General features: G+C 40.3%; 1 protein-coding gene across 1 annotated transcript in view; it reads left to right on the top strand.

The window, feature by feature from the left end:
• Window positions 1-11,996: 11,996 nt before the first annotated feature.
• Window positions 11,997-15,060, top strand: part of ZNF536 (zinc finger protein 536) — a gene marked incomplete at both ends in the record, with an annotated part of 183,214 nt that continues 180,150 nt past the window's right edge. Inside the window, one exon of the mRNA XM_082289785.1 lies at window positions 11,997-14,166. Within this exon, the coding sequence (XP_082145911.1) occupies window positions 11,997-14,166 (2,170 nt within the window). The remainder of the gene's footprint in view (window positions 14,167-15,060) is intronic.

Genomic DNA, 15,060 nt, shown 5'->3' with positions numbered 1-15,060 from the left:
CTTTTAAGTAGAAAGAGTTGTAATGATCTCTATATTCATAAGTGTAGGTGCAAGGGGCTGGAATTCAGAAAATATGAGTTTCTGCTTGGGCAACAGAAGCAATACCATTGCCCAAGCAGTGATTTTGTGTGGGAACTCCTGAATGCTGTCAGCTCTGGGGCATTTAGGATTCAGTCCTGTAGGAAGAGGATCTCTCGGATGGTCCTGTTGCAAGTAGTGGGAGCTTACTCACTGCTTCCCATGGCCAGGTCCTTAAAACTGAACAGCCAAGTATTTCCCCCTCCTTTTGTCTGGCTTTGTATTTTGCTGGTGTTACCTGGATTCACACAGGTTTGCAGCAGTGTAAATTAACACTGAGTGAAGGTTTACGCAAGCTGGAGAAAGTGAACACAAGCTGCTCATTTGCACAGACTTTTCAAGAGGCTTGAAATAGTTTCACTGACAGTTTATGGCATTTATTTGTGTGTTGTATTGAAACCTTGCAGTAAAGCACTCCCTGTTAGTCCCTGGTCCTTCTGATAACAGCTGTAGCTGATCTCAGCCTGCCGTGGGACGGAAGGCTCCTGGGATCCTGTCAGTCACTCAAAGGAGTTTGGTCAGAGCCGTTCGTTGCCAGAGCTGGCTGCTAAGGATATATTACAGTTAGCAGAGTCCATCTCCCACCTGACTTTGCAACCGTAATTGAACTTGCCAGGGTCTGTCATCCTGTGATTGCATTTATCAGACTTTCTTTGTCAGCTTTGCTACCACTCGCCTATCACCACGAGAGTCTGTCTTTTCAGCCAAGGGCCTGGAATGTTGCAATTAACATCAAAATTATTTAAAGGATTTTTATCCTTCAGATAGCTTTGAAATGTTATTGTATTTTTATAGTATTCATTCTCCCCTCTATTTATCTATCTGCTATGTATCTGCCAAGTTTTCAGTGCCCTTTATTAGTGATCAGAGCTATTGTGCCAAGATAAAACAGGGGTGCCCAAACAGCAGTTGGCACCCAGCTTGTTGGATCCTGAAGGCCGTGCTGCCATTGCACTTAAACCTGTGTTCTGTTTCACCACAGTCAGCACTCACATCTCTGCTTCCTTCGAGAGATGCACAAGGTGATTCCCTTTGCTGTACCTGATCCCTCAGGGCAAAGGGAGGAAATTCTGTGTTCCCTTCATGGACTGCACCTCACTGCAGCCAAGAGTACTGCAAGGATGGGGCCCTTTCTTCTGGTCACTTGTGTGACATCGTTATTATTATTTCCTTGGCTTAACTGCGGAACTGTTGCAACTGTTTTGTATGATCATTCAGAGGAAGAGGCAGGGTTATTGTGAGCCTAAGTAATCTCACTGCAACAGGTCGAGAGGATTTTAAAAGCAGCTGGGAAAATACAGGGAAATACCCCAAGTCATTTACTTTCAGTACAGATGTTCCTGTTCGGGGTTGTCTTCCTCCCTCTGAAAGAGCAGTGTGATGCATTTCTTTTTGCTTCTCTAAAATGACGTATGAAAAAGAGCTTGTTTTCTGGAGATTTCCTGACCCCAGAGTGGGTGTCTGAGCAGTGCAGTGACTGCTAACCACACCCTGGTAAGCCTGAGCCACTTATTTCAGTGGGACAGCAGCTTAGGAGGTACAAGTTGGCCTTAGAGTTCCCAGCGCTGCTCTCGTGCTCATGACAGTGATCAATTAATAAAGTTAAATGACTGAAGCAGTGATATATCAGTAAGAATATGGGCAGGCCAGAACACCAGTGGTATAAAGAGGACTTGTTTCTGTTTCATTTTGCTTGGGTGATAATTAAGTCCATTTTTTTGTAGCCTTAGTCTGTGTGGTGTTTCCTCATCTATCTTTTCCACTTAATTCTGCAAGGAGTTTTCTCTTTCTACTTTTTGGGAGACCACAAACACAAGAGGTGTTCTGAGCAATGTTTGTTCTATTTTTCCTGCATCAACCTGCCTCCCAGCATCCCTGCCTATTTCAACTGCATCTTTTATTCCATCTCATTCCACTGAACCTAAGGCTTTCTCAGCTTTATCTTTTTTTTCCCCCCCCCTGGAAATTAGTATTAAACTAATATGATGAGTAATAATTCCTCGAAGCCACTTGTATCTAAGAATCACTATGACCATCTAAGTTATGTGTGGTATTTTTTGTCACCAAGTCCATGTGTTATAGGGAGAGGAAAAAATAAATCAGTTGGATTGAGGGAAGAGAGAAGATAGAATTTGGAGAAAGAAGGTATTAACAGCCAAGAATCTCAGTTATTTAAAAAAAAAATAACTCCAGTATTTTAACAAAAAAAAGTTTAATGCTGACAGGTTTGCCATGAGTTAAAACCCAGGCTTTTCGTCAGTCAATTTTGTTTGATAAAGAAAAGCTATCTGGCATACTGGACTAAGCAATGGGTGTCAAGAGTTCTGGATGCTGTCCCTGGCTTCTTTACAGAGGATGAGCCATCTATTTAAGTCAAGATACATGGCAAGCTTTTTCCTAAATGAGATGTGGAAATGACCGGTTAGAGATACCTATTTCTACAGTGCTGAAATTCTGAAAACCTTGGTCCCTTTATGGCCTTTTGGAGCACTGAAATTGGGCAAGTTACTTCTGAATTTCTACCTGTTTCCATTTACATTGTATTAAGATGTAGGATATTTCTGTACCCAGCAAAGAAACATTTAGCAAAGGTGTCCCTCTCCTCCGATTGAATAGATCGCAGTGCGCTTTGGTGTCCGGTGGTGCTGGAGGCCTTCAGGGAATACCAGGACAGGAGCTGGTGGAAGTAACTGCTGGGGGGAAGGAGGTGTTTAACTCCTTCCACATTTGTACTGTGGCCCTTTATGCTTTTCATGGGGGGTGATATTTTTTTTAATGTTGGTTTTCTTAAATATACTGACTTTGAAGAATGCAGATATTTATCTTTTTATTCTCTCTATATTTGTTCTTCGCCTTTGTTCCCTGTTAAATGTTACTGGAAGTAGAATAAATGAAGTTATATTATATATGTACTTTGGGAGTATGTATTGTCACATGTGTTCTCTTTCATGTGCAACAGGTTATGCAAGGTTTAATGTATTAGTATTTCTTTTTTCTTAAAACATTTTCTTAGGCACGTAGTTTCTGTCTTGATGTCATCACAGGTAGCCCATATGCTTAGTGATGTATTGTTTTGTCTACAGTCTAACTCAATAGCATGCAATTTGGAGCATCCTTAATTATCCTACAAACCATTTTGTGATAATGAAACCAAATATGGTGTAGACTTGGCTGACATCTCTGTGATATTACTTGGCATACCAAATATTTCTGTTTCAAATATAAATTGGTTACTTCTTCTTCAAAATATGCATTCTATTAATTAAATCTATACTTGAGACATCTTCCCCCCACCCCCCAAGCTGTTATAAGCATTCTCCTTTTCCTTGTTCTGTATGCAGATAGGGTTGGGTATGGGCTCTCTAATTTAACAAAAAATAGGCTAACCTTGTGGTCTTTCAGTCCTACAACTACAGTTGAGTGTGCAGTGTCTTTCCATACAACTAGGTCTTTTGTTCCACTAGAGAAAATTACTTAATTTGTTAGAGAGCATTTTTTTTTCAAAGGTTTAACTATAACAGTCTTTACCTAATAGACCTGGGATTGCAGGGAGGTGATTAATGTGAATTAAAGGATCTCTGTGGCACAGGACTAAAGGACAGAATTACGGTGCCGTTGTTGTTGGCAATCCCACTTGTGCAATTTAATTCTTCCCTAAACCAGATTTCCAACATTTTGCATAAAGTTAAAGGAAAAGCCTAATTGGACCACATACTTCTTTTTGAAACTCTCTTTATTCAGGGATGTTCTGTTTATGTATTTTCCCTGGTAGTGTGTGTCTTTGTCCCTTGAAATCCATCTATTTATTGCAGTGACACCTACTGCTGAGAGAGCTGATCCGCAACAGGCTCGGTTCCTGTTAAACTTGGCCAACAAGCAGTTCATGACTCAACCAGCAGATGTTTCTGTGGCTCAGGTCAAAGGCAACTTATGGACTCGGGTTTTTTTGCTTTGCTCCTAGCATTAAGTGCCAGGAAAGTCAACACTAGGTACAGACAGTTGACCTGACCAGTAGCAGGAGGAACTGAACCAGGGCCCTGAGGATCTGCAAAGACCAAAGCATTAGTCAGTTGAGCCACTGTGCTGGCTACAGTCCAGCAGTTTCAGACAACTGACTATCTGATTGCATGCCTGGATTTTAGTAATGATTTTACATATTTATTTGATGATTTGTATCCAAGCTTATGCTTCTGACAGGTGCCCTTGCGAACAAAATCTCGCTGGGCTATTGCATATGAATATTTCACAGTCAATCATACTTTGATCTTTGGGACATATGTGCATTTGACATTATGTTTAGTTGTGCACAAAATCTACGTCTAAGCCTTTGTGAAATGAAAATAAAATCATCAACCCAGCATTATAGGTTTGGATTTAAATTGTTTCTAACTATGCTTTTGAGTTCTGTGGTCTTAACTCTTCTTTCTTGATCTCTTTGGAATTGGTTCAGAGGGCCTGATCCTCCTGTCCTCACCCAGCTGAAATGCTCTGCCTTTTATTTGGAACTTTCCTGTGTGAGGAATGCAGGATTAATAGGGTCAACATTATGTATCTTTTGGTATTATATAATGGGTTAGAGCATTGCAGACTTCCAGTGCAGTGCAGTGTCCTCAGATGAGGAGATTCAGAACCCTTTCCATGCTGTAAAAATCACAAAAAATGAAATAATAAATATGCTTTGCAAAGTCTTACAGGCATTTTATTATTTTATTTGTACTCTGTGATGGTAAAGTTGTTCATTAAAGGCTTAATTTTAAGGTTTCTTCAATCTGATGTGGATGCCAGTTAGATTAATTAAAGTGAATGATCAGATAGGAGCTACAGGAAATTGATCAAATTGGAGAGGGTTTAATCAGTTGTATACATTCCAAATTACATGAAAATAACAAATTTACTTTAAAAAATGATGTTTCTAAAGTAACAGAAGCTTTAGTTTAATGAAGCTTTCCACAAATAAGGCTCCAATTTGAATTTTGGTATCACTCTTATCTTTACTTTTGTTGTTGAGAGATCACTAGGAAAAAAAAGTAACGTGAGAATCAATGTTTATAAGCTAAAAAATAATGATCACAGATGCAACCAGTTCCTGGGAAAAAAAAAATCATGATTTTTTAAAAAAAATTTTTTAATCTACTGAACTTTCAGTACCAATTATTTATCTTTCTCTTCTTTGGATCTGACTTCTTAAGTATATGCAAGTGAAATGGAATAAATAAGAAGGAAAACAGATTTTGCTAAGTCACATGCAAAGTAGCAATAAATCAAACAGCTTGTCTGCATTCTTCTAATCTTTCTATTCTAATCAGTGAGTGAGATTTATAAATGACCTCTCCTCTCCTCTGTGCTCATCTTCCTAGATTGTGATCACAAACGGTTCACAGTCCGCCACTCCATGGGTGCTACCAGCCAAAGACTGTTCTGGTGATTTATCTTCCACTGATCAGTTATCAGTCCCAAAGGCTGTGCTAACTAGAAAGCACCCTACAGATGTAACAGGTATTTTAGAAAGCAACTCTCTTCCCAGCCCAGAGCGAAGGCAGTACAGCCTCAGCAAACCATTTTTTGTCTGCTAATGACTTTTGAAACTTCAAAATCCCTCTGCTAACCCTTCTTTAAGACATAAAAACTGTTGTGGAATGAGTTGGCTCTGTTGTTACTAAAGGAGTACTTTGTTTTGGAATCAATAAGCAGCTTGTTTAAATATCAGCACTACAAAGCAGCTACAGTCTTGTCAAATGCCTTCCCGGCTGCCCCCTGCGTGGTCCCGGGTGCTGGAAGATGGTGTTGGTGGGAAGCTGCAGCCCCTGGCAGCCTCCTGGGGCCGCGGGATGGGGGCAGCCCTGCTTCCCCCTCTGCTCTGGACAGGCTGTGCTCCACTCCTGCTTCGATCCACCTCTCAGTTATTACAAGCTGCGTGTGCTTTGCAATGCCTACAAAACTTAAATGTGCTAATGTGACTAATAGTGATAACGAATTACCAAGCTGGCCTTAATAATATTTAAATAAAAACAAATAGATAGGACACATTACCTGTAGGTTAACTTTCTTTTTTCTAAAGACATCCGGTTATACTCCAGAAACCATATATTTTCCTAATATAATTATATTATACCCCAAGGAACAGGACACCTACTTAACCAAAACTCCTATGAAGTCGATGCAATTACTCTATTTTACATAAGTAAAATGAGACTAGAATCTGGCCTAATGTTTATTTTATTTTATCAGACTGGATAATGCTGTCCTGGTGGCACTAAATGCAGCTGATTTCTCCCCTCCCCTTCCGTGCACACATGTTTTTGTTAAAATCTAACTATTTACATCTATGTCTCTTAGTATTGCCTACAAATCAGTCAAAGAAGAGTAGGTCATCTATCCTGCCCTACTGTTTATATATTAATCATCTGGCAAATAAACTGCTCAGTATCCTACCCACCTCAGTAATATTTGTGATGTAATTTGTTTGGATGCCCAAATGTCACCAGCGTTGATTGTAAGAGATGAAAAAAATGTACTTGCTCAGCACACCAAGCTCTGGGCTAAAATGTAAGCATGAAATCTCTGGTTTATTTTTGTAATAATGTTTACAGCTGTTTAATGACCCTGAAAGGGTTCAGTAGTCTGGTGTTCTGTATTTCTTAACAGGAGTGTATTATGCTTATAACAGCCTTACTTCAACTGTTTCTGCTGCAACAGTAAGAACAATATTTAATAAAAATTCAATATATATTCTGATCTCGGCAATACCTGTTTACGAGTTGCTAAGAACTGAAGCAGTCTGTATTGGAGTATTCAGAATTTGCCAATGGACCACAAGATAATGTAGATATATGTGAATTTTTCTAGCTGGAAAGATAAATACCAGGTCTATATTCTGAACGCATAAGTAACAGTGTGTGTAGCTCTAACTGCTTAGAGGATCAGGGCCAGAGCGAGCTTGTTGTCTAAACACGTGAGCTTGTAAAGCATTACTTTGCTTACTGAACTGTAAATCTTTTAACTAACCTAATCTAAGCTATAATAACAGCACAACAGTGGTTTTAAAATGACTGTTTTCTCTACAGCACTGAAGAGGGGAAAGTTTCAGTGTGTCTGTGTCCAGCAGGAATGAACAGGTGTAAATAAGAGCTGAATTTGGTCCATCTGTTTACAAAGATAACAGGTGTGTGTCTGCACATATGTGTCTGTATACAGATATGTGTGTGCCTGCATATGTTTACATGTGTGTGTAGGCATAGATTTATCTTTAAATTCTGTCATTCTACTTGCCATATTTTTTTTTTTCACTCTGTTTCCAGCAAGAGGAAGCAGAGCTTCTCGTATTACATTAATGTAGTTGTGATGACAGGCATTTCTGGTGTCATAATTGGTTTTAAATTCCAGTAATCCATTTCAAATAGTTAAATAAAATCCGTGTGTTCAATTGAAATGGCTAAAGCCAGAACTTTTGCTATTGGTATCACAGGAAATAGTCTTGAGGGCAAAAATGCGAGTGAAATCAAAATAACTATTAGTATCATCAAAGGGACTTGAATGTCTCACTGCACCTTTATGTAGGAGATGAGAGACAGTATTTTTATAATATCTGTATCCCATTGTGAGTTTCATAAGCTGAGCTCCTGCTCAGAGGAACGGGATCCTGCACACTGGGCACAGAACGAGGCCGGATGGCCACGGATGGTTGGTGTGGTGCTTCCCAAGGGTGCTCCTGCCCTGCCCAGGGCAGTGTGAACCCAGCTAGGTTGTAGCACATGTATGCAGCAGGGTCAGGTCAGGGCTTTTTGGCCTTAGCAACTCACTTGGGCAAGAGCTGAGGGTTTATTTAGGTTAGAAAGGGCAGCCCATAATAACTCCTGATCCCAATACGCGCTGTATGGGGCTGTGTCTTGAGGGACACTGTCTTTACACAACATTTGAGATAATTAAAGGTCAGAAATTTACTACATAAACTTCAACAAACATATTTTGAATTTCTTAACAATCTCAAATTTGATTTGCAGTTCATTTTGTAAACATTTGTTAACTACAGAGAACATTGTGCTTCTGTTCCCAGCACGAGAGATGGCAAAACATTCTGTGCTTTCCTTATATGAGAGATCAGGATCATGAAAATAATGTGATAGAATATATATTTAAAAATTGAAAGCTAGATATTTTCCCTACCATGGAGCATCACAGCAGCATTTCCAGCTTTTTTATTTTTGAATACCTTGACACTAAGGTGAGTGCCATGAACTGCAGGAGCCTCACTGGGGAATGAAAACCCCTTACCCCACCTGGTGTAACCCTGTCTGGTCATAGTTCTAAACAGGGATGATGGATAAAGAGGGAGAGAATGAAATTGCTAATTTTTTTTTTAGGGAAATTAGGCAAATTAGATTGAGTTACCTAATTCATAGTGGAATGATGGATGAATTTTGTTTCTGTCTTGCATGTGGATACAAGATAAGATTTTGGTAGGTTTTGCTGTGAGTGGGCTCAAGGATACCAAGAGTGATTTCTGTGAGAGCTGGACAGTAGCAAGGTCCCTGTGATCAGAAAAGCTGTAACTGGGCATGGCAGGAGAAGTTCACAGGGCAGTACTTTCAATGCTGTGGTTATCCTTAATGAAACCAGGCTGGAGTCAGGAACAGAGGCGACAATTCAGAGCCAGAGGAAGAACAGACCTGCAAGAAGCAGGGACAGGCGAGGGTGGAAATGCAGTTTAAGTGAAGGATACATCTTGAGATTGTGGTAGCTGGGTCCCAGAAACTGCACAGCTGGTCAAAGTAGGTGGCATTCAGAGCTGGTTGTTGCTCACTAAGCAGAGGCTTTGCTGACTTTTCGTCATATTTAATCAAAAATATGTAACATTTCCTGTGCCAAAAGATCCATGTGTGTGGGTTAGGCTCCCCCAACTTAATCCAAAATTATAAGTATTTAAATGAGAAATTATGGATTTGGTATTCCTCTAAACCATTTTTTTACTTGTTCTATCTGTATTCTACATTATATGTTTCTGTATGATTTTAGAAGACAGAAAATAGCAAAAAGGGAAAATTGGAAAACTTAGGATGTTCCAGCTACGACTGCTGTTGCTAGTTTATTGAAGTTATATTTGAAAAAGAGGCACAGCATAACTAAAATCTCAACCACAACTCCCCTCCTCAATCCAAATAACCATACATTTGAACTGATGCTTAGGGTTAAACATCAGACTTAATAAATTCCTCTGGGATCTGTCAGCATTTCCAAACTTCGATAGAGCATAAAATGCTAGAATTAACTACCCAAACCTTTCTGAGCATGTAAAGGCACCAGGTCCTATTGAGATCAACTGAGAAAAAATAAAATTCAGACTGCATTTTTGAAGCTGCTGTACAATAATGACAATTCACAAAGACCTATCTAAACCTTCTTCACTGTGTGTGTCTGCACATGCTATGCATTTCTGGAATTGTCGTGTTCTTGTTTGCAACAGGTCTTGTTTAAGCACGGTGGGGAGAAATAACACTCTTGGTATGTGGAATCCAGACAAAAAGCAAATTTTGGGGTTTTTCTTGTTGTTTATTGGAGGTTATTTGTTTGTTTGGGGTTTTTTTGTTTGTTTTTTTTGTTTGTTTGTTTGTTTTTTTAAGAAGTACATAGGCAGATAATCAAAATCTCAGTCAACTTCAGGCAATGGCAGACCTTAGCACCACAAGTCTGAAGTTGCTTATTTAATCCTTTTGAACATGAAATTTGATTTGTTCCAAAATTTAGGCAAACTTTCAAAAATTTAAAAAAAGAAAAGGTGTTTGTATGTACCCACATGTTAAATGACTGTGGTCTGCTGCACAGAAAACTTGAATGGAAATTAAGAATTTTCCTTGTTTGCAACATGCCCTTAGGTGAACACCTGGCTTGACTATGTTCTCCTACTGCCTACTTTTGGAAATCAGACACTGCAAGCTAAACTTAAGTGGGGTCCTTTTATATACTTGATTTCTTTTATGTTTTATAAATAATAACATTGACAGCATGCAAATAATGGGTCCCCAACACGTGACCTGAATCAGAGGACTGTTAAATTTTGACAAAGATCTGCTTTATATATGGGTAATATTAGGTAGCTCATTTTCATCTTTAATACATCATCTTTAATACACATGAATATAACTCTTTCCTGTACTTCTTACACGATCTGCATTGTGTCACAACCTCAGTCATCCTGTCAGGACCAAAGAGGTCTCCCCTCGAAGACCTCCCGTGCTTTTTTTTTGGGCCCTGATCCTGCAAATACTTAATCATGTGTGGAACTTGGCTTTCAAGAGTCACCCTTTGAAGTTTACTGGACTACTCCCACGAGCACAGTTACGTGCATTTAAGTACGTGCCAGATCTGGACCTTGAATTGTCTATCGAGTGGCCACTGTGAAGCTGTGTGAGGAACCAGAGTGTGTCCACCCAGAGTGTGCCTGGAGCCTTTGTAGAAGACAGAGTGAAAAAATGCTTTTGCCTAAAGCCACAGAGAGGGTTGACCAAATTAAGTTTTTAAGAACGTATAGAATTCAGTAGTTTTGTGAGTGAATAAAGTGTCAAATCACTCCACTGAACAACAAAGATCTTAATTATGCTCTAATATAACCTTATAGCATCATATAGTTTATGAATTAGTTATGTGAAACTTTATATTTTAAACAGAATTTTATAGATACATTATATCTGTGTAGAGTAGAGAAGTGGCAAGGATGGATTATTGTGGACAATTATGCAGACCAGAACAGAGCACTTGTGTTTAACAAACAGCTTTGAATTCTAATTTCCTGCAATATACATAGTGTAGCTACAATTTGTAGTCATTACTGTGTATTAGGAAAGTTATTAAAATTCTTAAACTTGTTGAGGCTTTCCACAACACCTTCCCCAGGTTTTAATTGGTTTTATCTAGTTCCATAAGAGAGCTCTTTAAAACGAATCAAAGTGTCTTAAATCACATGTCTTACCCATCGAAGGGCAGAGATATTCCTTCTATAATCTGGCAAGTTTTCCTAGGAACAGAAATTTGAAGGTTCTCAATGATGAATTAAAAGACTTGGCAGAAGATAATTTATGTGCCTTTTGATGGGCTCAGTTTCAAAATGACAAAATAACAGTGTTTTGTAACAGAAGGGTTAAATCTTAATCTCAGAGGTTTACAAAGCTGCTAGTCGCAGTCTCCTTAAAATTTAATATACCTCGTTAATGCTTACTTGCAAACACTGAAGGATTTTTATGATTATAATCATGTGTTACAGCACCTAGTACTGTTTCTAAGCAGCATACTAATCAGCTTAATGAGATATTACTGCACTTTTTGTTGACTAAAGCAAAATCCCTTTTATTGTTCTAAAGCTTGTCCTTTATTTTTTCCCAAAACATTATCTTGTTTTATTGTACACCAGTAAATATCATACCATCGGTTTTTTGTCAAATCATAAAACTATCTTTCTCATTGTAGAATGTGTAATATATTGAATATGGTTAATGGAACCGAAAGTTACAAATGGATTCCTATTTTTGGGGGGGGCGGGAGGTTGCTGCCTTTTTTAATGAAAATGGGAGAGATGCATAAGATTTCTTTTTCTATAGATTTAGAAATGCAGACAGGTGCAGTTTCACAGGAAGGACAAGGGAGGTGGTCAAAGCTGTTGCCCCTTCTGTAATAATTAGATTTTGAAATTGTCACATATTTTAAAATAGTAATTAATAGTTCTTGGTAAACATGCAGAATGAGGAAAGTGCATGTATGATCAAAATTGTCTGGCACAGTTGGCACTTAATACACTTTTAATTGTTTTTACACTAATTCCTTTGCATTATTATGAGTAGGTAAAACATAAAATGCAAATTGTACGCCGGTGATTCAATGCTTGTAACTCTTTCACAGTCTGAATCTAAAATATCTTCTGATTTTCAGAGATGGAGGAAGCTAGTTTGTGCCTTGGTGTTTCTTCAGCTGTGCCAGAAGCTGACGCCCATCTCAACAGCACCATCCTCAATGGGCAATATTCAATGAGTCAGAAGCTGCACCAGATCACTTCCCAGCTCAGCCATGCCTTCCCGGAGCTCCAGAACAGGCAGAACCCCGAGGAGAAGGCGTCAGTGCCACTAGAAGACAAAAGTCACATGTCCATAGCAAACCAGCCCATCAGCAGCCAGATGGCCCTGCTGGCAAACCAGCTCAATAGAGAGGTTGATACCAGTTTGAATGGGCGCGTGGATCTGCAGCAGTTCTTAAATGGACAAAACCTAGGGATTATGTCTCAGATGAGCGACATAGAGGATGATGCCAGGAAAAACAGAAAGTACCCCTGTCCCCTCTGTGGGAAACGCTTTCGATTCAACAGCATCCTGTCGCTACACATGCGAACTCACACTGGAGAGAAACCGTTCAAGTGTCCGTACTGTGACCACAGAGCAGCTCAAAAAGGCAACCTGAAGATACACCTGCGTACTCACAAGCTTGGAAACCTCGGCAAAGGTCGTGGAAGGGTCAGAGAAGAAAACAGACTTTTACATGAGCTGGAGGAGAGAGCAATTCTTCGGGACAAGCAGATGAAGAGCAGCCTCTTGCAGCCACGACCTGATGTGAAAGCACAGCAGCACACCCAGCCAATGCCACTCGCAAACTGCAACTTGTCTGTGCCACCTAATCACAACACACCTGACATTTCCAACCCTGTTCCCTCTCCAAAGCCAGTCAGTGTCCAGGAAGAAGTTGTCGCTCAGACAGCTGGGTTCAGATGCACGTTTTGCAAAGGCAAGTTTAAGAAGCGAGAAGAGCTGGACAGGCACATAAGGATCCTACACAAGCCTTATAAGTGCACTCTGTGTGACTTTGCCGCCTCGCAGGAGGAGGAGCTGATCAGCCACGTGGAGAAGGCTCACATAACTGCAGAGTCAGCACAGGGCCAGGGCTCCAATGGAAATGGGGAGCAATCCACCAATGAGTTTCGTTGTGAGGTGTGTGGCCAAGTGTTTAGCCAAGCCTGGTTCCTAAAAGGCCACATGAGAAAGCACAAAGATTCCTTTGAACACTGCTGTCAGATCTGCGGGAGGCGATTCAAAGAGCCTTGGTTTCTTAAAAACCACATGAAAGTTCACCTGAATAAGTTATCTGTAAAGAACAAATCTCCTAATGATCCTGAAGTACCTGTCTCCATCAGCAGCATGTCCCAGGAAGCTCACGCAAACTTGTATTCAAGATACCTGTCATGTTTGCAGAGCGGGTTTCTTCCTCCTGACAAAGCGAGCTTAAGTGAACAAAATCAAATCTATAACAAAGGAGATATGCCTATGAAAGAGAAGGAAGTCTTGGGGAAGCTTCTTTCGCCCATTTCTGGCATTGGCCACAGTATTGCTGAAGGGGATAAACATTCTTTATTGGGCTGTCTCAATCTGGTGCCTCCTCTGAAATCCAGCTGTATAGAAAGGTTACAAGCTGCCGCCAAAGCAGCAGAGATGGATCCAGTAAACAGCTATCAGGCCTGGCAGCTTATGGCAAGGGGAATGGCCATGGAACATGGCTTTTTGTCTAAAGAGCAGCAGATACAGCGCAGCCACGAAGACACTTTGGCAAATGCTGGAGTTATGTTTGATAAGGAGAAGCGGGAGTATGTGTTAGTAGGAGCAGATGGCTCTAAGCAGAAAATGCCTGCTGATTTGGTTCACAGCACTAAAATGGGCAATCAGAGAGACTTGCCAAGCAAACTAGACCCTTTAGAAGGCAGTAGAGATTTTTTGTCACATGGTATGAACCAGGGACTAGATTACAACTTACAAAGTCATGGAAACATAAAAGAAAAGCCAACTGAATGCCCGGACTGCGGAAGGGTTTTTAGAACATACCACCAAGTGGTCGTTCACTCCAGGGTCCACAAAAGAGACAGGAAAGGAGAAGATGAAATAATTCAAGGTAGTCTCGATGAGCGGCGTGGGTCTGGAAGTGATCAAGAGTCTCAGTCTGTCAGCAGGTCGACAACACCAGGGTCCTCTAACATTACTGAAGAAAGCGGAGTAGGTGGGGGTCTCTCGCAGACGGGGAGTGCTCAGGAGGACAGCCCTCATCCTTCCTCACCCTCCTCTTCAGGTATGGTAACTTCTTCCCTCTCTGCTCTGAAAGCTTCATAGCTATATTTGAAATCACGGCAGCAAAGTAGTTTGTGCATTCTCTTGTCAGGTCGTTTCCTACAGTCCACAGGGACGTGGTGTTATTTGCCAGAACATCTGTGTTTGGGTTCCTGCAATACCTTTGAGGTTAATTCTCTGCTCACCCTTTTCCCCTCTAAGGGCAGGTTTTCCAGCCTTTCAGCTGACACCTTCCCACTGTGCAGGGGCTGAGCAGCCACCAATGGCAGTCGCTTCCAGGGCCTCTCCCTCCAGGTTTTGGAAGGTGGTTTTCTCCTCCTCTTCTGTTCATGGTGTCTCTCTTGCAGATCCTTCCCTGTCCTCCGTGTAAGAGGGTGAGGAAAGATGCCTTCTTTGAGCTGTAGTTAATAGACAGCATGTTGGCTCACCTCTCTGCCCTCGCTCTGACAACCACGTCAGTTCCTTAGCTACGTCCTTGTACCTGGCCACTGGACTGATTAAAAAGAGATTCACAAATACAAATTACTAACCTTTTGACAATCTTCTAACTTATGTGCAGATTTTAACTTGTATGAAGCCTTCTGCTTAATTCACATCCTTTTGAAAGTACAAGAAAAATAGAAATTGGACTGAAACATTTTAATTGTATTGTATGTCATGTTAACTTGCTGTGTACAAAATAGCAAAGCAGATAATATTTCATTGGACATGTCTATAAAATATTGAGCTTCCTGGTACAATTTTTAAAGTTCCTAGCCTATGACTGCTGAAATAAAATCTCCATGTAATAACAGGTAAGATTTCTGGCCTCATGTATATTTCCAAAGTCACTTACTAATGGATAGTAAATTGAAAGTTATATCTTCTGCCCTTTATAAAGAAAGCACCTCACTAA

This window comes from Coloeus monedula (genome assembly GCF_965178545.1).
Source record: "Coloeus monedula genome assembly, chromosome: 13".
Classification (NCBI taxonomy): domain Eukaryota; kingdom Metazoa; phylum Chordata; class Aves; order Passeriformes; family Corvidae; genus Coloeus; species Coloeus monedula.
Note: the sequence above shows the minus strand (reverse complement) of the source record. Positions and strands in the feature narration are given on the sequence as shown.